The sequence below is a fragment of the Falco cherrug genome, chromosome 6 (genome assembly GCF_023634085.1).
Source record: "Falco cherrug isolate bFalChe1 chromosome 6, bFalChe1.pri, whole genome shotgun sequence".
Classification (NCBI taxonomy): domain Eukaryota; kingdom Metazoa; phylum Chordata; class Aves; order Falconiformes; family Falconidae; genus Falco; species Falco cherrug.
Window position 1 is genome coordinate 38261500 of NC_073702.1, and position 26650 is coordinate 38288149.

At 39.3% G+C, this 26650-nt stretch overlaps 1 protein-coding gene across 2 annotated transcripts in view; it reads right to left on the reverse strand.

Moving 5' to 3' along the window:
• The window catches only part of KIF25 (kinesin family member 25), a 43368-nt gene that overhangs the window by 8657 nt on the left and 8061 nt on the right, over nucleotides 1-26650 (reverse strand). For both annotated transcript variants that reach the window (XM_055713132.1, XM_055713133.1), the window contains exons 5-11: nucleotides 22650-22753; nucleotides 21296-21381; nucleotides 19744-19786; nucleotides 13960-14027; nucleotides 9134-9208; nucleotides 4627-4776; nucleotides 3403-3579 (exon numbers count right to left, since the gene is read on the reverse strand). In XM_055713132.1, coding sequence (XP_055569107.1) covers nucleotides 3403-3579; nucleotides 4627-4776; nucleotides 9134-9208; nucleotides 13960-14027; nucleotides 19744-19786; nucleotides 21296-21381; nucleotides 22650-22753 — 703 coding nt within the window. The remainder of the gene's footprint in view (nucleotides 1-3402; nucleotides 3580-4626; nucleotides 4777-9133; nucleotides 9209-13959; nucleotides 14028-19743; nucleotides 19787-21295; nucleotides 21382-22649; nucleotides 22754-26650) is intronic.

A 26650-nucleotide genomic window follows, 5' to 3' on the forward strand; every position in this document is an offset into this window, starting at 1 on the left:
AAGCAGTGGCTCTAGTTCCTACTGTCAGAGAAGGCAGAGCCTCACACTGGGGTGATCTGACTCTTGCCTGAAGTCCAAGGAGGCAGATCCTGCCTTCCTGAGTTTTGAACTGTGTCTTCCAGTAGCTGGTCAGGCACGACTGGACGGCCTGAGAAGTAAGCAGCCTTCACTAGGATGCAGCAACAAGCAATTGGCTTCTGCAAGCTGCTCCTGTGTGCTGGCAAGGGCTCAGTGCTACAAGCTGCTGTCCTCTAACCGGATTTGCGGAAGCAGACAGGCCTCAGGGTATGCTGTCAGTGCTCATCACCATCTGGGAAACTGCAGTTGACTTTGGAGGTAAACAGCATCCCCGGTGCAGCGCTGCATGCTTGGCACAGTAGCATCTCAGCAGGATGGACAGTAATAATTTTTTAGTATAATCTCTATGAATTTATCATCCTCTATGTACCGCACGTTCCAGGACCAGATTCTACAAAGAGAAGCCCGGTTGTGGTTAGGTTAAAAATTTGATGCTGAATGTTCTCCAAAGTCAACCAAGTCATAAAAGAAGAAAGAAACTGAGGGTTTTGTGATTCAGTAAGATGTACATGTTAGCAGGAAAAAGACTACTGTATTTTAATGGATATATAGAGAAGCCAATGAGACCCAGCAGACCAATTATTCTAAATGAAATATTATCACAAATGAGGATGTGTTTTTATTGAAAGCACCAGCTGTTTACTTTAGATTTCAGGCAGCTGGGTGGCTTCATTCAATGATTCCCTTACTTTGTTTGGGTTTGCTTTTTCTTATTAACCTTTCTGTGTAATTATTAATATAACCTGTTTATGAATTGGACTTTTTTTGCTGCTTGCACTGTAACTGACATACAAATCCATATTCTTATTTATATTTGCATTAGAATTGAATATTTATCAATTGATTGAGATAAGTGGGTTTTAAGAGGTGTTTAGCTCAAAGAGCCGGGTTCTTTTACCATAAATTAAAATTTACAGAAAAAAAACCCAGAGCGGCCATTTGATTAACTAGAAGAATAAACCAAACCTTCTAGTTTGGTTCTAGTTTGGTTCAAACAGGTTCTAGTTCTTGTCTCTGTGGCACAAGTCCAGCTACATCTCACCTCTCCCTTCCCCAAAGCCTAGGAAAGGACATGGGTCACACACTAACTATGCAAAGCTCCCTTGGGAAGGGGAGTAGGCATTTTTCAGGAATGAAACCAGGCCAGAATCTTCTTTACTGAAATACCATAATTAAAAATTACTTGGAGCAGATAAAGTTCAACTCCCATCATAGCCATGCTATATGTGCCCATCATCATTTTTTAAGTCATATGGTTCCTTTCTTCTCAAGTCAAAGGAAAAAGATCAGCTGTTTCAAGACTCAGCACACACAGGTTAGGTTCTACTCCCAACCTCCTCTGAGCAGAGCTTTTAACCACACAGCAAAAGTTGGAGTAGTCACAGTTGGGGAAATCCAAGGACAGAGACTGAGAGAAACCCACCAGTTGGCATAATACAAACAGAGAGGGCAAAAGGATTCATAACTTCAAGCTCCAGTAATTTTTAATTAATTCCACACAATTATGGAGCATACAGAGTGCAGTCAAGGATGCAGAATTTCTCTGGAAATCGTAGTTAACCTCAAGACTGAAAAGCAGGCATACCCCAGATACAAATGTTAATCCTTCCTAGAATACTGCAATGATTATTATTTCATTGAAAGAAAGGAGAGTTATACAGCTGCCATGGTAAAGAAAGTCACTTTACAATTTCTCTGGAGTCCTGCTTTTTTATGAGCAGTTCAATGGCTAGAAAATACAACTCAATAAGTGCATGTAACAAGGTAGAACAAAAGTCTGTTTGCACAACCCTGCAGTACATTCTTGTATTTTTATCAAGGCTTTCTGGCAATAGCATAAACCCACATAAATAAACAACAACCAGCCTGCTTATGTGACTAAGTCCCACAAGAAAAAAGTACTGCTTTCAAATTATCTCCACTGAGGGAGCATTTTATTTTAATTGGGGGGGGAATGCTTTTCATATCCGACTTTGAATTCCTCCTGGAAAAGCAGAGATTAGACCATGACAAACATTATTATACAGAAGTGGAGAAAAACATCGTTTCCCCCAGACAAATACAAATCTTTAATATTGTGCTAAACATTTCAACAGGGCAAGATGTTTCTTTTCACAAACATTATTTGTCCAAGAAGCAGAACACTTTTTCTAAGTGTCTAGACTTCCCTATAGTGCAGAAGCAGAACTGTTCCCTTCTGGAATCTGTTCATGTGTTGGGCGCTCAGAGGGAGATGTCCAGTAGCTTAATTCCACTGGGTAGCACCACCCTCTCTGGTGCCCCTAGTACTGCTTGTCATAATTTCTTTTGCTAATGTTGATTTAAGACTGGCATAAACAACACAGCCATTACTAAAATTAAGCATCTGAAACAGATTCACCCTTATTAATGGATGAGTTGTTATGAAGATGTAATTTTTATCAGCTAATTAGTCAAGATGTTTCATATATAACAAGAAATATAAATAATTTGCTTTGTGTACTACATATACGTAACACCAAAAATCATTGCCATGTGTACTACAACAAGCCTTTGTAATGCTTAGTAAGTATAAGAAGGCATTAAAATTAGTATAGCTGTAGCCTTAATACCTTAGCTCTTCCTGCACTGCAAGATGTGTAAAGAATCACACTTACTATACACCAACGCTGGGAAGGTAAACATCTTAAAACTGAATGGGTAGAAGCTTAGCTACTTCTTAGATTTTAGTTTGAAAAAAATGGATTTTCAAGAACTACACGTTGAAATGCCAGCAAATCAATTCCCACTTTAATGCCTCCAGTTATGAAAACAGAATACTAAGCAGTGTAAGATTGCTGTTTATACGGTAAGATCACTTAAAGTCTTATTCTTTTTAAATTATTTAATTTTTAACTCCAATGCATGTAGGGAAAACTAACACTGTACAGCTGCTTAAAAATTTAGTAGTAGTACATACATTTCTATTATCATCTGTAAATTTTATAATTTAGTAAGACTGAAGGCAAGTGCTTTCTGTCTGGGTTAACCCTTCTTTTTCTACAGCTGACAAGATGCCATAGATTCAGCAATAACAAAATACACAGTTATCTTCAGGCATTCTGAGTGGAAGGTGCTTAACACAGAAGTATAACCCAAACTAATTGTACTGTTATTTCTGGAAGTATTTTGACATTTGCAGCCAGCTGAAGTCTTACAGACTGAGCTAATGGAAACAGTGAAAACTGTTCTTCTGCATATGGTAAGGACTCATTGTTCAAAAGTGATAACTGGTGCCTATAATGCAGTTTTGTGACAGCTATATATTGCATATATTGGATGGTAAGGATTAAATTGTGTACTTACTCATGTGTAAGCAACGGAACATCGCTCTTTCCTTCTCTGTTTGTGACAACATCACGTTTGACGCCAAATACTTTTCCACAACTGTCTTTGGCCAGAAGATCAAAAATTTCATTATTATACACTTCAACAACAGAAACCTCAACCCAGTAACTTCCTGATGGCTTTTCAGAAATAAGCCTGGAGAATAAAAATAGAAAAAGAAAAGAAGAAAAAAGCCAAAAAATGTTGAAATCAAACCCCAAGTGAACAGTCTGTAAATAAAGATCTATTCCTTAATTGTAACCTTATTACAGTCTGATAAAAGTGCTTATTAAATATCCACAGCCATGGCTTTGCCTCATCCACATGCTAATGTTAAGCTGAATAATCAGAATATATGGATTTCCAAACAGCTATGCCAGCTTAAACTGGTTTTCTCCATTAACCTCCCTCCTTCCTCATGTTTTTTTAATACCATTTCCCTGGTGGACGTTATTGCGTTCAGAGCTCAAGGTATGATATACTCGGGCAGAGTGCACGCAATGAACAGGCAGAGATGGTAAACTGCCCAGCTAGACCTGTAAGAGCTTATCTGTCCACAGCCTCAGAAAATCCATAAATTAAGGGCTTGTCTATTCAGGAGAGTATTTACAGTTAGACATTTATTCTGGTACAAAATTGGGTCTTGGATTTACCTTACACCCTTCTCCAGAAGAAATAGGCTTAGCTGGAAAAACCTCTAATGGCTCTTCTATTACAACATAGCAGCGTTATCAGTTCAAATCATGCATTAGGTTCAACTAAAAAAAATCTAAGAATTCTCAAAGCAAGAACAGATTGTGGTTAAAAATTCTACTATCGTTCTTCTTGGAGACTGGGTTCTGATCTGGATCCTCTTCATCTATTCCAATTGTCAATTTTCACAAGACTTGTAAGAACTTAGTTATCTTTGGACTCCCACAGCTATGCCTGAAACATTTTCAAAATTAGGAGTCTGAAAGGCACAGACAGATAGCACACAGCAAGACTGCATAATCTCATTTTCTTAGCAAATCAGACTAAGCAGGAAAGAAACTAGAAATCTGTATCGAAACTCAAATATTGAATGGCAGTCAGAGAAGCTATAAATAATCATTGTGCAGCTGAAATCTGTAACGGTAAGTACATTACAAACATACATTATTTCATCCCTTCTGTAAAATTTGAGGTGACTGCCACTGACACGAGCCTTTACTTAGTTGTTACCTGAACACTTCTTGAGTAGCTCGAGGAATAATTCCAAGTTCTGATTCGTCTTCTATGGAGAATGGAAAGTTCTCCTCTAACTGTGGTCCCAACATCGTGTATGTCTTCCCACTTCCAGTCTGCCCATAAGCCATGATACACACATTGTACCTGAAATTTAAAAGAGGCTTCATTTGGTTTACCATTACTAAATGCGATTGTTAGGTGGCAAGTCAAATCTACAACAGTTTGGGAACACAAGCTGAAACAAAACCCAAATACACTGCCCCTGCAGATTTCTTTCTGGAGATCTCACAATCTGACAGAAATTAAAGTACTGCTCATAACACTGTCTAAACAGATTTTATTTTTTAAGCAGAGTTTAAGGGATGTTTAGCTTGGAATGACTGATGAGGTTAGACCTCCTGTCTGCCCAGTTGCCAGTTCATGCACTACTGAGCTGCTTGTTAATCAGCTCCTGAACCACTGCAGTTTACAATACAGCATTTTAAAGTAAACCATCGCTGGGTTTGATTTGCCTTAAGAGTGCTACGCTGCAAACCACAGCACTAATATCTTAACAACTGGGAACAGCTTAACAGCTGGGAACTCTTCAGCTCTGGTAGTCTTTTTCAGGCAGGCTCATCAGTCATAGCCCTCAGTCACTGGAAGAGATAAGAAAGCCCTAATAATAAGAGGCACAAATTTTAAACCAAATGTATTAGCTCAGTATAAGCATACACACAAAGACTACTCTGGAATAAAGGTGGTAGGAACTGCTCTGATATGGACTTGTAGGAGGTGAAAATGTACAATGTCACCGCAGAGGTACAGGCACCTATGAAATACAATTCATCATCTTTAGTAGACATGTAAAATACATCTAAAGAACAGAACTCTGACAACGCCTGTTTCTCTGCACCAAAAATAATAATAAAAGAGGCCACAGCTGTGTGCTGTGCTGTGTCTGTGCCACAGGGATCTGGATTTAGATGGATGAATCCTATCCAGTAAGCGTGTTTCTAATGTAGTTGGATCTAAGTCAACGTCTTAAGCAAAGCAAGTGGGCAGATACAAACATAGCCAGCCACAGTACCATTTTGTATTGAGGACCAACACTGCACTGTGCAGCTGAAGGATTGTCCCTACTCAGCTGCATCTGCTCTGCAGCACCTGCCAGCACATTGGTGTTGGCCACAGAACTGTGCCAGCAAAAGCTCTTGGAAGACCTGCAGTTATGCTGACAGGACTGCTTCTTCCCTGGACTATTTTGTCTGTTCAGAGACACAACAGAATCTCCATACATGAGGAGTGCTTTGCAGTATGCTAGAATTTCTGTTCTACTAGAGAGCTGCAAGAATGGGCTTGCTCCTCTTCTGCCAGGGAGTAAAATTTCACTGCCTAAGCTACCTCCTCTGTGGGCAGACCTGAACAGCTGCTTTTGGTTATCCGATGCTTTTCCTCATATCAAAAATGTTGTTTCAAGCACATGCCAGCATATTTCAATGAACACCCCTCATCTAATTGTTTTAAATTTATGGTTTCAAGTCATGAAATATTTAACACAGCCACTGAAGAGAAATATATGTGTAGCGATTTTTCGCATATTAAACATGCCTAGAAGCAATTATTTTTGGAGGATTATTTAGAAAGCTTTCTCTTGATAGAAAGAAACATGGGCTGATAAGCAATGTATAAGCAAATACCTGGGTACCCCTCTGGGGATGTGAAGTCAAAGTTGCAGTCAGTGAACCTATAGTAAGCTCCCTCCACATTTCAGGATGCAGAGTATAAAATAGAAGTCTATCATAGATTTGATGAAGTGAAGGAGATAACTGTAACTGAAAATAAAGAGCACTACAGCAAAATGAAATGTGCTAGAAATTAGGGCTGTAAATCTGAAACAAGGGATTTCTCCAGGTATTCAGTGCTGACATAACTCTACTTGTATTTATGTCGGTGGGAAAGCTCCCACTAATATTGATAGTTTTCAGCTAGGTTAACAATGAGCAGTTTTCACAATTCACCCCTAACACACACTGCCTGGCCAGCCCGTAGCTTATTGAGACTTTTAGTCAAACTTCAAAAGCAAAGAGATCTTTGGAACCAAAAAGAAAGCCAGAAGTTTGAAAGTTGTAGTTTTCCTTAGGAAAAACAGAACGGAAGTCTTTTTAGAAGTCTCTCAAACTTTCATATAGTCCAGCTATTCAAATTTTCCTTGATTGTTACTTGTTAGACAGTAAGCATCATGGTTAAAACGGTTCTGGCAAGGTCTGAATGGTATGATTAGAAGAAGACAGGTGCTTGTAACACTGAAAGATAGGGACACAAATCGGGTATCAATCAGTGATAACTTCTCTGCCAAAGCCAAAACAGTATTTCAGTAAGCCCAGATGACCTATGGAAACAGTATCGTATCTACATAAGCACAGGAGAGAACGAATTGCTGGGTGATTCAAAAAAGACAAGCAGAAGACTAGTCTACATTTACTTAGTTTACTTTGTTGGTGTTCTGGTTCCAACATAAGGGTTTCAAATAGAGCAATCTTGAAAATTTCAGACTCTGATTCACCTGTGTGCCCTGATATCTCTCTCTCTCCACTATGCTTCATTAGTTATATTCTTGTTTAGAAAAGCTCTTACTATCAAGCTAGAATACCAATGGTTTCATAGCATTTCTCTCCTAAAAATTGTGGGTGTTCAGTATAGCACAGTTATCACCAGGAGAGAACACTGTTAAAGGAAATCAAAGGAGGAGAAATGTATTCTTTAAAATAAATAAACAAGTTTGATTCTTCAATGCTGTAAAGAAATGTTATCTTGCTCCCTTGCTGGCCCTGTATGGCTAACTGTAAACTTTGAAGCCTGCTGTACTTTGTCTGTTTTGCATATGGAACAATCCTTTCTTCCCGTATATTTATACTGAAAAATGAAACAATTCATTAGGAAAGAAAAATAAAGAACAAATAAAGAAAAGGAGCATAATGCTCCTTTCTACTTAAGCTAACGTTGTTTACAGACCACTTTGGAGCCCAGACTAAAACAATCAGGAGCAGCAAAGAGGTTCGAGGTTCAGACTAAGTATGTCTGTTTCCCATTTACAACGGGAAGGCAGCTGAGAAACATGGTGAGTATGCACAGCCTCGCCTTCCCTGAAAATCTGCTTCTGTTTAAATGGCACTTCTGGAAGAACAAGACAGGCCTTTTTTTCAATAACAGAACATCTCCTAACTGAATATAAAAATGCTAGCATTTAGGACAGGATTGTCCCAATGTGGAAATTAGCAAGTGTGAAGTACAGTGGATCAAGGTACAGATCAGGTATGTTTGATGATAAATAAGTGACATATTGAGCCAAAGCAAAGTTATGTTCATTGCAAAAGGAAAAGTAGGGAAAAAACAACGGTTATAAAGACTTCTTCAAACTCCTCCAACCTAGTGGTCCATAGGTTGCTCAGCTCTGGTTACTCATCCTTGGTAAACTAGAATAATGCCATATAGGACTTCCCTTAGCCCAGGTAGCCGTTGTGGGGCCCTCTGTGGCATGTGTAAAGGGATGGCTAGGATTTCCCAATATTCCCAGTATCCTGACGTACCTCTCATAGGCTGCTTTTAAGAAAAGGAAACTTCAGTGCACAGACTGCCAGGAAGAAGGATTGCCACGTTCAGCTAGGCCACTGTGGATGGAAAGGGACCGTCTTTACCTCCACAGGGAGGGAAAGGTCCATGACAGCTCTACAACAACTATCTATAACTGAGTGGGACTGGAGCGGGAATGAGAAAGAAGCAGTAAGGAAGTCGTGTATAAATCTCAGTTCAAGCCTCAAAGATTATAACAATATGCACTTCAAGGCTTCTTAGCAAGAGTAGCTTAGTGTTGGCCCTGCTATAAATGAAAAATCACACTTCACGAACTTAAGTGGCTAGAAGTAATCACATTATTTGTTAGTGCTTGCCACCTATCAGTTCTGTATTCAAACCAGAATTCTGTTTTAACCCCAGCACCTGAAGAAGCATTAAAGCTATGACTGAGGATGCTCAGCTCTGGCTCACCCAGGAACTGATCATATGACCTCTTATGGCCTATGCTATAGACAAAAACAGAGCAGATGATCAGAGAGTGGCCCTGGCGGGCCTTTCATGTATGAACACACTGTAGGAAAAGGTGTATCATACCATGTCTGCAACTGAAAAACAGTTATAAAGCATAACCTACAAAAACACAAAGAAAAAGATAGTAACCTCCATTACAAGAAATGCTTGTTTGCCAGGAGGAGACCAGACACACAAAAAACCACTTTTTTTTTTTTCCAAATTTGTCTGCTCTGCTAAATTTTGAAAATAGTGTTTTCACTGTTTATATGGGGAAACAACATTCACTTGGTGTGGAGTAGAAAGCAAACAGGAAAATGGAACTGCAAACCCATAAAACTGGACAGAACCACTACTAGTAAGTAATTTTTTTTTTAATCGATGGATTTCAGAATATTATTGCACTTTAGCTTTCTTACTCCCAGTTTTAACTTACCCATCAAGAAGAGATGTTAGCAAAGGGGCCACATCTGCAAATACTGTGTCTTGAGACTCCGAAGCATTGTAAACTCTGAGGAGCAAAGTACAATGATTAACTGAAGAAAAAATATATATGTTGTAACAGTACATGAACACAAACCAGGGAAAATGTAGGCTAGTGACATAAAACTTGTGACCTGCTGACATTTCTATGTCAGAGAACTGAAAATTAGAACTCCAAGGTTCCCGCCGACTTTTTGGAAGTGGCTGTTTCCTGTGCTAGAGGGAACGCCCACAGGTGTACACTTGTGGCTCTCTGCGTTCATCCTAACCCTCCTGCCTGCCCCTGGCAGACAGTGTCCTTTTCCAGGCTGTCCCAGATGCCTGTTGCCTTCTCCCACCTACCAGACTGTGAAATATCCCTGCTACTTGTGTATCCTTTATGTCAGGCTAAGGAAGGGAGTGGTCAGGTTGTACTTCCCTTTAGATGTAGATAAGGTTTGGGGAAAAAACAAACCCAGAGGTACAGAGGCTGCAAAGTTGTCTCGGGACTTGTCCCAGAAGGGTCAGTGGCAGAGCAGAAATTAGAAGGTCCCTGAGGGCAATGTTGAAAGATACCCTGTCTTTGTGGGCAGCATTAGCCTAAAGTATTTCCAACTCCACCCCTGCTGAACGATCTACTCTGAAATAAACGCTGCTCACTGGGGGGTACGGGGACAACAGACAACAACTTTCTTTTACATTGTGATGAGGTTTTCAGACTAATTTTTAAACAGAATGAAAGACAATTAAATTGAATGAGTTATTCCACCTCTTAGAAAACAGCAATAGTACAATCCCTGGGCCAAAACAATGATGGCTAAAACAACTGCATATGTTTTTCAAATTCAAGGAAAAATAAGCTAACACCGGGGTCTTCAAAGAAATTTTCGCTTCAACCCTTTCAACTACCAAGTTTATACAACATAAAATTAGGACCTGAAAACAGGAATTATCAAAGGGAGGAAATTCTGATTGTAAAACATGGACATCCTAACTCATTCATTCCTTCTCTAGCACAGCAAAAACATCATCCTCCCCAAGATTACAGCCTACAGCAAGCACTGTTTATACAAGATGAACAGAATCTAAAACAAGAATGTCATTAGCCACACTTGCGTATTTGAGGTATGAATGTTTATCTTTGGAAAAAGATTCCCTTTCTGATATCCTTCTGTTGTGTGGGGTTATTTTCTTTTTGTTTGCTTAGCTCTGTTTTCCAATGAGTGATGTATGTTCTTTATAGCTTATAGCAAAACAACTAAGTAAACCCAGGAATTTTGGTAGCAGTAAACATTACAAAGCATAGTCACTTCCCCGTGTATACAGTATTCTAGTACACTTCACTTAGCAGTATCTCACAGCTTGTATATGATACAGCAAGTTTAACTGAATGAAGACATAGTGTGCTCTTTAGCATTTACTCAAGCCTCTTTGCATATTTGACCATGATCTGCCCAATACAGTCTATAACCTGTACAAATGTAGATCTTTGTATTCATGTTCTCCATAAATAAGACTGTACAGCAGGATCACTGACAAACAGATACCAAATTAGAGCCAATCCACTTAGGTCAACATTTTGTTCATGAAAATAGCCAGAGGAAGGAGCAGGAAACACTAGTGCCTGGAGACAGTAATTAATCTCTGTGGCTCATCCTAATCCTTAAAAGCTGTAAACTGGCCTCAAAACTGAAATATGATTTGATTTTCTGTTTAAAAAAAATATTATTAGAATTAGCATTCAATTTCTTTTTGCATCTTGCTGAATTCTTGGCCTGAAGTAACATCCTGTGGCAATGTGTTCTACAGACTAATTGTAAGTTGCACAAAAATGTACTCTCTTTAATCAGGAAACGAGCACTTGTCTGGCTTGATGGACAAATACTGCTTGTCTTGCCATTCCACTGATGTGCTGTCATACTACACTGAGAAACCAACAAATATGCAGAGATGTGGCACAGTTCATACTGGGAGGACACAGGCACTGAATAGCAATACTCCATCCTTGCTTTGCATGCATACACACATGTGCTTCAGTAAACATCGCACATCACATCTGCAAGGTCAATATAAGAGAGCAACAGCACTTCCAAACACTTTTCTCTGCTTCATTTATCATCTGCAATTGATGAAATATTCATTAACACCAAGTCCTCCATCTCAACTAACCAGGCCTCTAACTCAGTGTGTGTTTAAATGGTATTTTTTCTTAACATATCAAAATATCAGAGTTACTACATGAAAAAAAAAACCAACTTAAAAAGGCACTTTAAAGACCAGAACATTCATATTGTCTTCACTTGCTGTTGATGGGTTTTGCTGTCTAATAAAGCAAACAGATTGCTATCGACTACAATCAGGGCTAGAATCAACCACTCTTAGTAGTCTGCACTGCAAAGTAGTACAGCCATCGCTAATAGCTATGTCAGGGTCAGATTCTGGTAGCCATTTGGAGGAAAGGCACAGGGCTCCACGTTACAGTAACTACTCCAAATATTTACTCAACTTCCTAAAAGGGTTTTACTACCTCTGCTTAGCTGCTGTGGTTCAAATGCTACCAGTACCCAAATGAAGTAGTTTAAGGTTTGCTTGAAATAGCTTGTGCTACACTGTAATCACAGCACTGACTGAAGCATGGACACCCACTTAATTAGCTACCTGAGACCATGAAAGATGCAGCAAATCCAGAGAATCTCTTTCTGTAAGCCTGTGTATTTTTACCAGAATGATGACAGATTTGTCCCTGTGTAGTGATTAATGTTAATTTCACCTTGAAAATTCTGAGATTTTTATTTTGCTAACTGATTCGCCAATAAAATTATAAAAGCATAACATGCTGAAAGCTGGAATTTTGTTCCTGAGCTGAAATCAAATATTTTGACATTTATTAGTTCCATAAAACATTGCTAAAAAAATAAACATTTTTGAGTTCATAAGAACCATATGCTCTTCTGTTTATAAAAAAGAGCTGTGCTGGGACACTAAAAAAACATTCCCAAGAACTGCATTCTCTGGGGGGGGTTACATTTTTTTTAACCCTTTTCCTGATTATCAGGATCTATACCACATGTCCAGAGTCACAGCACCTCTGGAGTCCTATGTCAATACCATTAACTGTGTTGCTCTACAGAGTTGAATTGCAGTATTATTCTGCATTTACTTGAGCTGGTATCGCTCTGTTAGCTATAGCTGGAGGGTGAAAAGAATTATTTCGAGTAGCTTAGCAGACATGCATGGGGGCCATATACCTTGACAGATCTCATATGCCTTGTATCAAAGGAGTCCTATAACCTATGGGGTCAGTAAAGCTTCCCCAAGAACTGCATTATCTCAGGAATTTTCACTTGTTTGGTGGCCTACAGAAAAGCAGTCCTCAGTCTTTGTGAGTAGGAAAAGGCAGCATCTTAGAAGGATGCCTCAAGCAAAGAGTGAATGACTGGCAATGTTTAGCAACCCTACAGCAGTTTGGGCTAAACAGGCTCAGACCGTAAGTTTAAACCAGGACAGATAATTCATGTTGGATACATTTGAGTTTTAATCAAGTTGTGCCTTCAAGCAAGGAACCATAAAATTGTCCTCATGTTCTGTTTCCAGAGGGGTTTGAAACACGGTTCAAGGTAGAGCCTACTGAAGAAGTCACTGCAACATATACATGCAAAGTATGCATTAGAAAAATGTATGGGGCAAAATTTTGTATTTTTTCATTTACAGAGACATCATTCGATCCCATTTATCTCTTTGTTCCTGTTCTCAGAGGTCAGCTCCATTCTGAAAGAACATAAGGCACCTTTCAGCCTGACCCCCTGCAGTTTTCTGTCTTGCGGACTGACTCTCTGCTGTCCTGTAAGGCACAAACACCAATTAAAACCCTTATCACAGCTGGTGCATTAAAAAATCTCTCTTGTCTACGTGGATTCTTGAGCATCTAATAAGAAAAGTAGTCACACTACAGCCCTTCCCTTGTGAAGCACTGATTTATATTGCGCTACCCTACTGTCTATGCTCAGACCATTTTAACTCTAGGTTAAAAGTAGCATGGCTGTACATCAAGTCTTACAAGTCTGCAGTCCAGTTTCTGGCTCAGTCATGCTGTATGTCTAATGCTGAAGTTGTGCAATCCACCTCAATTCACAGAATCATACAATAGTTTGGGTCAGAAGGGACCTTTAAAGGTCAGCTAGTCCAACCCCGCTGCAATGAGCAGTAACACCTTCAACTAGATCAGGTTGCTCAGAGCCCCATCCAACCTGACCCTGAATGTTGCAGGGATGGGGGATCTACTACCTCTCCGGGCAACCTGTTACAGCGTTTTACCACCCTCACTGTAAAATTTTTTTTCCTTATATCTAATCTAAATCTACTGTCTTTTAGTTTAAAACCATTACCCCTTGTCCTATCACAACAGGCCCTACTAAAAAGTTTGCCCCCGTGTTTCTTATAAGCTCCTTTTAAGTATTGAAAGGCAAACATCACTTCCTTACTTTTAAAATGTGGCTAATACTTTGCTATCTCACAACATGTTGCAAGGATTGTGAGAGCTACTTAGACTGTGAAGAGGGTCAAGTAAGTCTCTACGGAGGTTTCAAACGTGGGCGTATCAGTAGTCTTCACTGAGAGGGAAGACTAAGGGTGTCATCTATATCCTGAAGTGTATTATTCTGTCCTGGGAAGAACATGAATACCACATAAAAAAACCCAAAACCAAAAAAACTCCATTAACATCTAACCAATGCCTACTAAAAATTAGCTTTCACTACACAAATCTTCCAGCAATTCAGATGGGTACACAGGGCTACTCACCTCTCAAACTGAAAAGTCTTGTTTATTGACGTATGACCAGGACGACTACACTTTACAAGGACAGTTTCCTAAGAGAAAAACAAAATACTTACAGTTAGTATCACAGGCACACACACACAAAGAAATATTTATAATTTCTAATGTTCCAGGTGACAGCGGTAATTAAGGATCATGAAGTCTAAGGCCCATCTCCAGCAGTCACCAACACATGAGGCTTTAGAGCCTGTATAGTGCAAGACCACAAGAAAGAACCTCAAAACACATTCAGATTATTAAAAAACACCCAACAGAAAACATATGCACTTAATTAAGTCAAGAGAAAGATCCAAACTCTCACCTGAACTTCTTATAGGCCTAGAAAGCCATAGGCAAGTAAACCCAGCCTCCCTAACTGCCATCACAGGTAGAAAAAATGGCAGAGAGCCTCCTTTTTTATTACAGGGCCAGTTTTCACAGTGCCTTTTCAGATTGATTTCATATATATTTGTGCTTAGAACTGAGCAGAAGATGCACATGTCATAGAGCAACATGCTAGTCCACAACTGTGAGAAAGAGCTGCACTAGCACAATTGCTAGAATTCCACAATCCACTTTCCAGATGGACTAGAATAGTAGTTTTGTAAATCTGACAGATAAGTAAGCAGCTCTTTAAACTATTACCAGAGTATAATCACAGCAGTCTGACATGCCTTACATAGCAACTTCTGTGCCCTTCTGCTCCTCGTGGCAAATGTTGCTTAATTGCAGAGAAGAGAAAAACAGTGGGGGTTTAAAACTATTTGGGTGGAAGCTCACTAGCACACAAAATACTTCATCTAATTCAAGGAGGTTTCCTAGTTTACTAATCTGCGGTTACATTACTGCATTTGATGGGAGTGCTGAAATTCCTCCCGTGCTTCACACAAGTAGCTTGGAGTGCTGAACTAATGGCCTTCAAATGAGTATTCCCACAGACTGAAGTCGTAAAGAGCTCAGCAAGTAACGATTGCATACACAGTATGTCCACCACACAAAACGCTAATAAAAATCAAATTTGTTGTTTGGAGTTTATAAGTATTTCTTCCTCTTTGGAGAAGGCCCATGTGTCATTATCAACCTAACAATGACAAAGCTCACTCTACAGAATGAGCTGTGTTACCCAGCCCAGTACTGGCAAATTTAGCAGCAGTACAGCGAGTATGACACTTCGCTACAGAATGTCCTGACACAGAAATTCTAATAGGATCAATAACCAAGAGACTCTGGGGGAAGGGGGGGGGGGGGGGAAAGGGGGTAGGGGTGGGGGGTGAAAGAAAAAGGATATTGTAAAATCATAGAATTGTTTGGACTAGAAGGGACCTTAAAGATCATGCAGTTCCAACCCCCCTGCCACGGGCAGGGACACCTTCCACTAGACCAGGCTGCTCCAAGCTCCATCCAGCCTGGCCTTGGACACTGCCAGGGATGGGGCATCCCCAGCTGCTCTGGGCAGCTTGTGCCAGTGCCTCACCACCCTCACAGTGAAGAATTTCTTCCTAATACCCAATCTAAATCTACCCTCTTCCAGTTTAAAGCCATCCCCCCCTGTTCTATCACTACGTGCCCTTGCAAAAAATCTCACTCCAGCTTCCTTGTAGGCCTTCTTCATGGGGGGTTATGGACCACGTTTCTGATTCAGATACCAAATTTACTTGCAGACCAGCTTTCCTTAAGATGAGAAAGGGGACAGAAAAAACCTCTATTTGCGTAACACAGAAACAAAACAATTAATAGGCAGAAGTTTCACACGAGCATTTGTAATGACCTTCCTTTGTCAGGAGATCAGTATGGCCTAACATATCCACCACAGCTGCTGGCCTACAGAACCTCAGGTTTCCTTGTCAACAGCGCTTATGAAATCCATAGAGCTGTCTCACAAGAATGCTGAAGAACCTTATTTTTCAGACCAGAGTCACAGAATTCTCCCAGTCTGAGTTTTCAGGGCAATAGGAACCATGGAAATGACAAAAGGATACTTCACAAAAAGTCACAATCTGCCCTGACACCCAACCCTGGGGAGCAGGTCATTAAATGAAATTCAGTAAGGCAGCGAAATCATTTAAAGTGATTTATATGGAATAGTGGATATAGACATGATCACGGACTCCAGCTGTGGTAATTATAATTTATCTCTTGTTACTGTGTATCTGCTGAAGATTATGCCCCCGTTCCCAAGACTACTGCCCCACAGCAGAGCAGTGTAAGGGAGACTGTGACTGCTCCTCACATTTAACTGTTAACTCCAGTACAACTGGCTGACACAGTACAGAGGCTGACACGGACAGCTTAAAGGATCCCCCACACTGGGTAAGCACCAGTGGAAGAAAACTCTGGCTGGGGATGGTGAGAAGAACTGGGGAGTGATAAGAACTGGGGAGTGGTAAAGACTCCAGCTGCTATAGCTGCATCCATCTATCTATTACAGAATTATCTCCCAGGAAAAGGAGAGTCTTGGCTGCATTAATTCATGTTTCCCCAGTCCTGTCTTGAAGAAACAGCAGAATCTTGCACCTTCCCTGATAGTCAGAGTAGCCTCTTCGCCATCTCCTTTTTCTCAACTACTCACAAGTGAAAACTTTCAGAAAATTATTTGAAATGAATTAATTATGTACAGGCAGCCAGTTTCTTTTCTGAGCCAAAGGAAATTGGATTCAAATATCACTTCAGGTATTAGGCTAGGGCAGGTGTCTCAGATGCATACGTAGTCATAGAGACAGACAAACATATTTAAAGTTTATTTCAAATCTTAGGTGAATGACTTTCCGTCTGGAGGTGGCTACTTCTCTTCAGCAACCACAAGTGGAGTCTGGAGTGATTAGGCATCTCATTTAAGTGTGCACGTCTGGTGGTGTGAATCCAGGCAAAACCATAGCTGCTCATTCAAACGTGACACCTATATTCACATGTGCACACAGCACACCTGCCAGAGATGGACAAAATTACAGAAAAGCAGCAGCAGGGATCCTAGACCAGAATCACAGAATGGTTGAGGTGGGAAAGGACTTAGACAGATCATTGAGGCCAAGCCCCTGCTCAGAGCAGGGTCAGTTACAGCAGGTTGCCCAGGACCATGTCCAGTTCAGGTTTTGAGTATCTCCAAAGATGGAGAGTCCGCATCCTCTCTGGACAACCTGTTCCAGTGTTTGACTACACTGACAGCTTCTTCTCACTTCTTCTCATTTCAATTTGCACCCATTCCTCCTTGTCCTGTCACCACCAAGAAAAGTCTGAGCATTCAGTACCTCATCTATTCATTTTCTGAGGTGGTGACAATGCCAGTGCTACTTAGTGTCCTAACCTGTGTGGAGTAGTTCAACCTGGTGTGTACTGTATACTCACTCTCCACCATCACATAACAAGCTTCAGGAGAAGGGCTCAGACTGTTGTTACTGTTATGCTGAGGAGTTGGGTATACACAGAAAGCAAAAAAGAAACTTAAAAAACCTTAAATTAGCTCAAACCTGAAATTAAATACTCTTCTGTACATCTAGTAGAACCCTAAGCCTTTTTTAGACTTGGAATCGTAATAATGATTCTCTAGACACAGTAAGCAAGATTATAGAAAAGATCACGTCTTTTGCAGAATGATATCAATCTCTAAATAACACAAGAAAAAATCAGTCAAAGACTAAATGGAGTTCATGTAGTCTCAGTCTCACAGAAAGGTATACAGCCATTCTGCCCACGTGTCAGTTCTGCCTACCTACAGACAGTCTGGAGGAAGTCTTAACACAGCTCCTGGCAGGAGAGAAGCAAACCTACTTTATAACTGCAATTCTGTTGTGGTCTTTCACTACGAGACAGATGTTTTCCCTATTCTAGTTATAACATGACAAAGTTGTAGCATCAATGGCAGATCAGCATATTACTAGAGCTGCTGTCCAATCCAGGAGCAGCATCAAGCTGAAGATGGTCCAGAAGATCCAAATCATAGTTTCAACATGTATGCTGGGCTGCGCTGTGACTCTGGTTCTCAAATGCAACTCTAATGCACATTAGGTTTAAAATGTTCATAGCAGATAACTGCCTGGTTATGGTTGCACATATAAAATATTTCCAGGGAAAAATCTGGAAATACAGCCATGATCTAAAAAGCAAAATTAATAAACTCAGCATCTCTTACACAGACAGCCTTCCTTCACCTTCATCTAAAATTTCCTTTAAATCTTACTCGCCTGGAAAATACTTGTTTCCAGAAATATGAGCTTGATTGTGTTGCAACCAAAAGCTCAATAACAAATCAAGTCCCATAATTTTATCTGAAAATTGCATTGTTATCCTAGCCACAAGCATAAACATCTTCAGTTGTTAAAGCAAAATAAGTAGGCAATAAACATTGTTTTCCTTTTCTTTTGTTAGACTAGTCTAAATTGATGTTTTTTTAAGAAGTTACTTACACTTTCATCCTCCCTCTTGAAAGTGGATACTTTATAAACAAATTTTTATTCTTAAAAAAATTTTCATATTATGAAACTAACACAAAGACTAAAGGTGTTTGATCAAAACTACAAAGTACTTTAACCAAATAAATGTCAAGGCTAACCAAGGAAACATTTGAAGACAATGTTGTGTTTTCCAAAACCAGCAAAAAAGTTAGTATCCTGCAAATTTCATTTTGCAATGAAGTCCATGCAAGTTTTCCTGGAATTTTTCATAAGGACTTTTAAGCGTGAGAACAGGTTACCATACTGAAGGTTACTGGGTTACTGTTTCATACAAACTAAAAATCATAAATTGGCATAAGCAAGCAGACTCTGTAAACATATAGATACTACAACATATCAGATATCTATAAAATAATCCAAACCCTAAATATTATCTAATTTCACCTTTATGCAATAGAATTTAACAGATCAGAAACAGTCGTGGCATTTTATAGTACAATAAATGAGTCATTGCATCCAGAATACTGTGTCTACCATTACAGATCCCTGGGGTTTATCTCCTGACATATTTACTCTTTAACTGACTCCTGATGAGCTCCATTAGTTTCCTAATTGCGTATCTCTCTCTGTGTCTCTCTAAGCATCCACTTTATGCAAGTGACATCTTCCTAATGAAGATACAATTTAAACATATAATATACTGTAGGTCACTTCAGCAATATTTTAAGCACTATACTACAGAAGCGCATTTGGCTAATCACCACGTAAGTAACAGAAGCCAGCTAAGAACTATGGCAGGTAGGAAAACTAAAAAGCAAGTTCATACTTTGACCTTAGTTCACACCACTGTGCCTTTTTAGATTTTGTATCTTGGTAGTGGCCTTAATTAATGCTGGAATGTCATCTAGATTTGCAACCTCAATGCTAGTTCTCCTTCCTCTGATGGATCTAAGCCAGGACACTTTAATTGACTGCAGCACCATGTAGGCTGTTCTGGTTCATGAGATATTATATTTCTCCCCTAAATGCATTAGTTGCATTGCAATACTATAATGAAAAAAAGCCTGACATAATTTTAGAAGTAGTTACAGCAAATACAAGTGGCTCAAAGGGACTGACTGCAGGAAGTCTGTGGCAAACACAACCTCCAGTTCACGGCTGACTGCACCAGCAGAAGTTCCAAGCTATTACTACTACAGTCAGGATGAAAATAGCATGAATCACCTGCTATTGCACCCATGGGTGATCAAAGCTGGACTCCTGGACTCCAACTGACAAGAAAGTACCTGATTATTTTTTAAAACCCATCGTTCACATGTCCCTCATTTCTCCTTCCTAGTATCTGTGAATGAGCTTTTGAATTTCACCATCAAATACTCACATCATCAGCTGCATATGCCACTTTTTCAGAAAAGGTTCTTTGCCTGTAAGAAAAAAAAGGAAAAAAGCCAATAAGGGGAAAAAAGGTACCCTTCAAACCACAAGTGTTCCATTTAGCTGAGGAAGTCAGTACTCAAAATGCCTGTGAACTATATACGTTGCCTGAAGAGTACTTTTCAGAATTGCCATTATTATTGTACTCCATGTACATACTAACACCACAGTTAGCTGTGAAAAAAACCCCAAATTTAAGTGCAATCAAGCAAAATAATCTGCTTAAAGAAATTTAGAACAAACCCAATTAAGACTAATTCACATGAAAGCCATTATATCATTTTGAAATTGTAAATGTGAACTTTTAGCTTTAACTTTAGAACATTAATGTGAAAACCACCCGCATTTTAGGTATTTGTCCCTGATCTTGCATCTGTTACTAGTACAAAAACTGACTGGGATTGCTGAGGTGTATAAATTCATTCCTGTGTATAAGCATTTTGAGAATCAGTCCTTAGTTTTACAACTAAGTTTTATTTAAATTACTTTTTGATATATTAAGAAAAGTTAGTCTTAACAATTCTTTGTTCTCCCCAGTTCATTCTGTTCCACACTGCAATTCAGCACCTGATTGCACCATTCCATACAGCAACAAAAACAGTGAGTGGGCTCCTTCCCAGTTATATCAAACACAGTTTACTGCAAGCTTCCCCTTCAGGCTCCTTGAAATTTCTCGTCTGCTATTTCTGATGTTGTTTTAATTAAAACAATTCTATATTTTCTTTAAGATTTTCCAAAAGTTAATAAACTTTAAAACACTGAATGTACTCTTTTAGAATTACCAGCCAGTAAAAGTAAAACAAAGCCCCAGATCAGCTATTTACTGATAAAGCATATGGTTTCTAGCCACCCATCTAGTTTGCCCCTTCTTTCTTTCTTTGTGTATGTTTCAGTCCCTGCCTTCTTTCATGTTAGTCATCTATGGAGAATTCAGCTTGTTATAGCACATACTTGCATCTAATCCCTCTTTTCCTTTTGGGTCTTGGAATGTTTTGACACTTCAGTTACAGTAGGTGTATTATAAAGTAGGGATGCCGAGCCAAATTATACTGAAATAGAATTACCACTGTTTGTGCTGACAGCAAATCTGTTCTATAGCAGCACAAAACAACTGTAATGCTGAGCATGTTTCTCTACCCATGACTTCTGCCAGTTATTACGTTACCATATCCCAAAATTTGTATAGGAGAGTGAATATACTCTAAACTGATTGCAGCTGTGTTACTTCTGCCAAGCCAGGGATAATCCTGGTTTGGCAGAACAGCTATGGCTTTCCATTCAGGTGGACATACTTTTAAACAAGGGAATGAGATTGGCTAAAGCCAATTTAGCAGGAGAAAGAAAACAGCAATTAGTTTCTATGATACCACCGTTGTCTCTCCACACACACAAAAGCAAAAAAATCAAGAACACTGTTGTTTTCATGTACATGTAACTATTGTTTTCTCTGTATATTAATTATGAGTCAGCTAAGATCTAACACAGCCAAAATAAATTACCTGTCTTGTGATATTGAATGCCCAGCAGTATCAAAAGGTAGTAATGGACGGATCCTGCAGTGGACTCTGATATTTCCTCTCAGTTCCTACGGTTAGAATATTAAGATGTATTTTACACAAACTGCTGGAGAGGACAAACACACTGAAATCTGTGAAGCAGACATGAATGTGTTTAAGGCGGCAGGTGTCTACAACATCACAACCTTAGACTCTGTGGAGAGAAGAACAGTATCAACGTTACTTGCTTTAAGAAGTTAGGAGAAAGTACTTGAGGAAGTATGAGCTCTTCTGAGCTCTGGAATGGTGTAGCCCTCTCCAGTCTATATGGGGGGGTGGGGAAGGCTTTCAATCTGAGCCATTTTCCCCTCTTCAGTCTCCTTCCTCTTTACTTGAGCTTCTTCAGACACCTCCATTAACAGACAAGATTACACACTCTATTTCTGTTCCACCAGCCCTGAGGAAGATGTGGAATATAAAACATTTTGTACCTTTTCCTCTCCACTACGTATCCATACATGACTTCATATGTGCAACATAACCAGTAACTGATTTTTCTCTGCAGGCTGTTTCAGACTTCGGTTTATCTAACCTGGTGTTCTTCCTTCCTTTTTGTTGGTGATCAGTTCTTCTCACTTTGTATGAGTGAAAACAGCTTGCCTGTGATGACTAGTGACTACTGGCATTAACTCCCCACTACCCTGGGGAAACTGTCATTGTCCTCAGTTACCCTTTCAGTGAACTGCAACACAAGCCAGAGTCTGGAAGGTACTTTTTAACAAAGAGTTTCATTTTCCATGGTAGAAAAACTTAAAAGAATTTTGTTTGAAGGTGGATTGTGTTTCTAAAAATCAGGTCCTGAATCAGGCAACCCAAAATTAGTCATTTGGGGGGCTGGAGAAGAAGAGTAAAGTTAAAGCACAAAAAGGAAAAAATTAATGCCAAGTGAACCATCACTAATGGCTGAGCAAGACACAGACAGACATATTTGGAAAAATAAAAGAAAGATGCCCATTTTGTAATTTCAAGTTGATAATTTTAAGAATTCGAAAACAATTTCAGAAGCTGCAAATATAGAGAAAAGATGAAGAAACTCAGTTTTTGTCCACTATTCAAAATGGATGATGCTCCTTAGAGCAATATGTTGCAGGAGTACACTTGGAAGATGCTTGTGTAAAAGGAATGGGGTGGGGTTTATGGTAAGACAAACATACCTCAGCAAAGAAATGCATCGTATATAGACAGCTGGGGGAGATGATATATCCATGAAAAGTATATTCATTATTTTTATTGGTAAGGAAATTACAGGCATAATTATAATAAAAAAAGAAAGTGCTCAGTCATTAAATATACTTACAACTAAGCTGTTATGTAGAGCTCTCCTCTTTTGCTTTTCTTTCTCATATCTCTCTGTCACCTCTTGTAGAGACTGCTCAAGATCAAAAGCTTTTATCTGAAATACTAGAAGAAAGCTGTTTCAAAGAACTAAACTCTGTGACTTTACAAAATGAATTTTCCAGTAGCACCTCATGAAATACAAGCATAAATCTTCTTAACTTCTACCAAAGTTGAATTAGGAGGGTTAGTTCCTGATTTACTAGACACCTCTGAAAAATCCCATCATAATTCTTGCTATGAAACAGCTATGTGAAGTTACAGATAATTACCACAGGTATACATGTGAAACTTTGAATCAAAACCCCATGATATTTAAAGGCAGTTCAAATGTGTCAGTTCAGAGTAGTATTATGTGTCAGTGATTCCTGAAACCTAAACTTGAATCAACCTTGTTTAACAAGAAGTTAACCTATCATTTATCCTTAGCCTCGTTTACTGTGCTACTAATCCTGTAAAACAGCTATAAACTTCCCTTTTAAGATAGATGCCTTCGCTTCTTGGGTAGGGTTTCATAAAAAATTATTTGACCGCCAGGGAGTCTCCTTCACAAAACTGAAGAAAGCAATATGGGTCATTATAAAAGCCTTCTAACTTCACAAATGGTTTTATTTCAGCCCAATTACATTAACACTGAGCAGGCCTAAAACAAACATACAACCCAGAAGGCACATAATGTGACTAAGCCTGTGTAAAAAGCAAGCTTTCAGGAACCCTAGTGGGAAATCAATCTCCCCAGCAATTAGTGAGCAGTTTGAGGATGTAGAGTATCAAGCAGTCCAAAGCATGGTCTGAAAGCTGAGTTAGCAGGATGGCCATCAGCCTCAGTATGTGCTACCTTACAAAGAAAGGAACAGACTTAAAATCTCAGCATGTCACACACATGATTTATGCTCTCTGCTGTAAACTAAAAATCCGGTAACTTCAAGGAACACTGTCTACACTAGAGATATCTCAGATCTTATTTTTGTAATACCCATGCTGTTCACCTCCAGCTCATAATGATCCTCCACAAGTGCATGCATGCAGGGAAAACATGATGTTAATAGCTGGGGAATCAAAATCCAGAAGTTTCACTACAAAAAGAATCCTTTCTCTGCATCCTGTATATGGAGTAACACTAGCATGTCTTGGTTTGGAGAATCACATGCAAATGTGTTACAATAAATTGTCAAAAGTGACTCTTACAGTCACTTACCCTTAATCATACATTATTTTTCAAAATACGAGGTTAGATTGATTATTTAGGTAATCCCCATAATAAGTATCTTCATTTATAAATTTGTGTACACACTCTTTCAGTTCGTGAAGTCTCTTGAATAAGCAGTAAAGCAAAGCGATAGGTGCTAAGGTATTCTTCCAGTCTTGAAAGAAAAAAATAAATTACTAGTTTGTTTCAATATTTAAGTGGTGTCTTCATGAGGACTCTCGAGAAGCCTACTGGACATTACAGATCCAGTTTTGGTTAATTTAGGCCCTAATAACTGATTTATTTTTTTCCTAACTGGCCCTCCTATGATAAAGATGATTATGAAAACAGAAATCAACCTTGGGGATTCCTAATTAGACATCAGGGTTTTTCAGCAGACAGTTGAAGGACTGTAATCTCTAGAAAATAAGTCAGGTTGTTGCATTTAGCAGATGGCATTTTGATATTTGTAAGACTGAACCATCAGTTTTAATGTCCATCTTCTGTAAAGCTTTATGTGCAGCACAGAAAAACTTACTGAATAAAGCTCCACAGAGCAAGTTTCCTAATGCATAAATAATTTCTGAACTTTTAATTTTTCTGAAAGTGGAGTTATGTAGTTGTAAACATTGAACATCTTCCTCTGTTTCTGCTTGGCATCAGCTGCAGGCTATTCAGAAGTTACATCTTTATCCATAACCTAGGGGCAGCCACTGGGTGCATATTTTAAAATACTGAAACCCACTCTTCATTATTCAACTGAAGCAGTCACTACATGCCTGCAGCCATTATAGACATTCCTTTCCCCGACACTTTGCTCAACTCATTGACCTATACGGAAATTCTCTGGGAGCTGGGAATGCTGATTTTTCTGTTTAAACATCACTGAGCACAGTTAGGATGTTAATCAATAATCGGATTAACAACTGTAGAAGAGTGATGGCTTGCTAACATATTCAGGATTGTAATGTTTCTTTAACTGACGGTTCTAGTCAAGAAGCTTTTCATTCCCTCCTATTCAGTGCTGCACCAACCTTCTGCTGAGCTTGTACAACTGCTTCCACAGACACAGAGGTCTAAAAAGCCATCCTTGCTGAGTAACTTCTGTCCTGGATCAGCCCCCTGATCTGTTTTGTGTGTGGTCACACAGTTATACCAGTATAACGCAAAGGTCCATGATGGGGACATGAACCACATGAGCAGCATAAACTAGCACAGCCACAGCCTAGCTCAGATATGGATGTGTAGCTGTCCCCATAGTTCCCTGGGGTTTTTAATGTTTCTTTCCATACTAGATTCCAGGGTCAATGTGACCATGCCTTCTAGGATAAGCAGCTATGATGTATTAGACTTAATTCCAAAACTTCTTTTGAATTCACCTGTGTTTTATATCCTGGGCTATAATATTGTTCTTTGGGTTGCTGCGATATTTCTGTTGCTGGGTCCAAGGTCTCCCTCCTCCTCCCCTACTTTGCACCAAGAAGGAAAGGCTTTCCAAAGGCAGCTAAGCTGGTGAAACTGCTGTCCAGTTGAGGGTAAAAGATAATGGTAGTTAACGTTCCCCAAATACAAGTCATCAGCACAGCACAGAGCTCAGTTTTCTCCAAAAGGAGCATAGCACATAGGTGCCAGCATATGGGCAAAGTGGGAGATAAGCTCCTTAACCAATTTTTCCTCTTCTCTACCCCAGAGACAAAGTGTCCTGGAACCACAAAGGATACGTAAGGCACTGGGCTACAGCTGTTCTCACAAAGTATGTCAGTAACCTGCAGTGACCTCTCTGTCACTTACTAACTTGGACAGATTTTGCTCCTTAGTACCCGCCACTTTGCCAAGCAGTGAGAACAGTGGTTTCCCCTGGTCTGAAAATAAGTTCTGCATGCACAGACACTGTCATTCCCTCTTTCTGATAATACCTGCATGGTGAAGCAATCTAAAAAGTCATCTTAAAAGTTTAGCAATTCCTACCCTTCCAGAAATCTGCTGAAGTACTGTATCTGCCTCAGTAGTATCATTTGCAGTCAGGTGGCCAATATTTTTTGCTAAAATGACAGCAGCTGTGTTTATGAAGGGAACAGGCCTATAACAAAAGAATGGGCAGCTCCCTCTCTTATGAATTACTACTACTTAAGTTTCAGTGGGAAAGATAGCAATAACCTGGTTTTCGGACTGCGAATAAGTATTTCTAAGCAAGGAACTACTCTGTTATTACAGGAAAGTTTTATAGTTTGCTGCATGTCAACTACAGCCTTGAAATTAACCTACTTGAATGTTAATTCTATAATTCTCTCCCTCATTTTCAATCTCTGTTTTAGGATTAAACTGATAACATAGATTGTCTCCAGAATACATACTTTGGGCTTTCTGTTTACAGAAGACTATGTAATATAAGGATGGCAATTCTGACTGTCATATTTAACTTTTAACAATAGAATCTCAACCCAAAACATTTGACAGAAAAATGGCCAAATTAAAAATATAAGTCATCCACCTAAGTACCAACACACTATTTTGTTATAGGCAAGGAAGCTTCTCCTGGTTATAATTTCATAGAACCATGCACCACGAAGTGCAAACTGAGAACAGTCAACAAGAATTGGCAAGGCCTCATAAGGAATACTTACAATTTATTTACACAATGGCTCAAGTGCCAAATCCAACCTCCTATCTATTCATTAAGCCCCCTGCTTCAATAAGGGAAATATTCATCTTTATCTAGGGTTAATTTTCCACTTTTTTTTTTCCCCGTTTTAAAGACAACTTGATTAAGCATT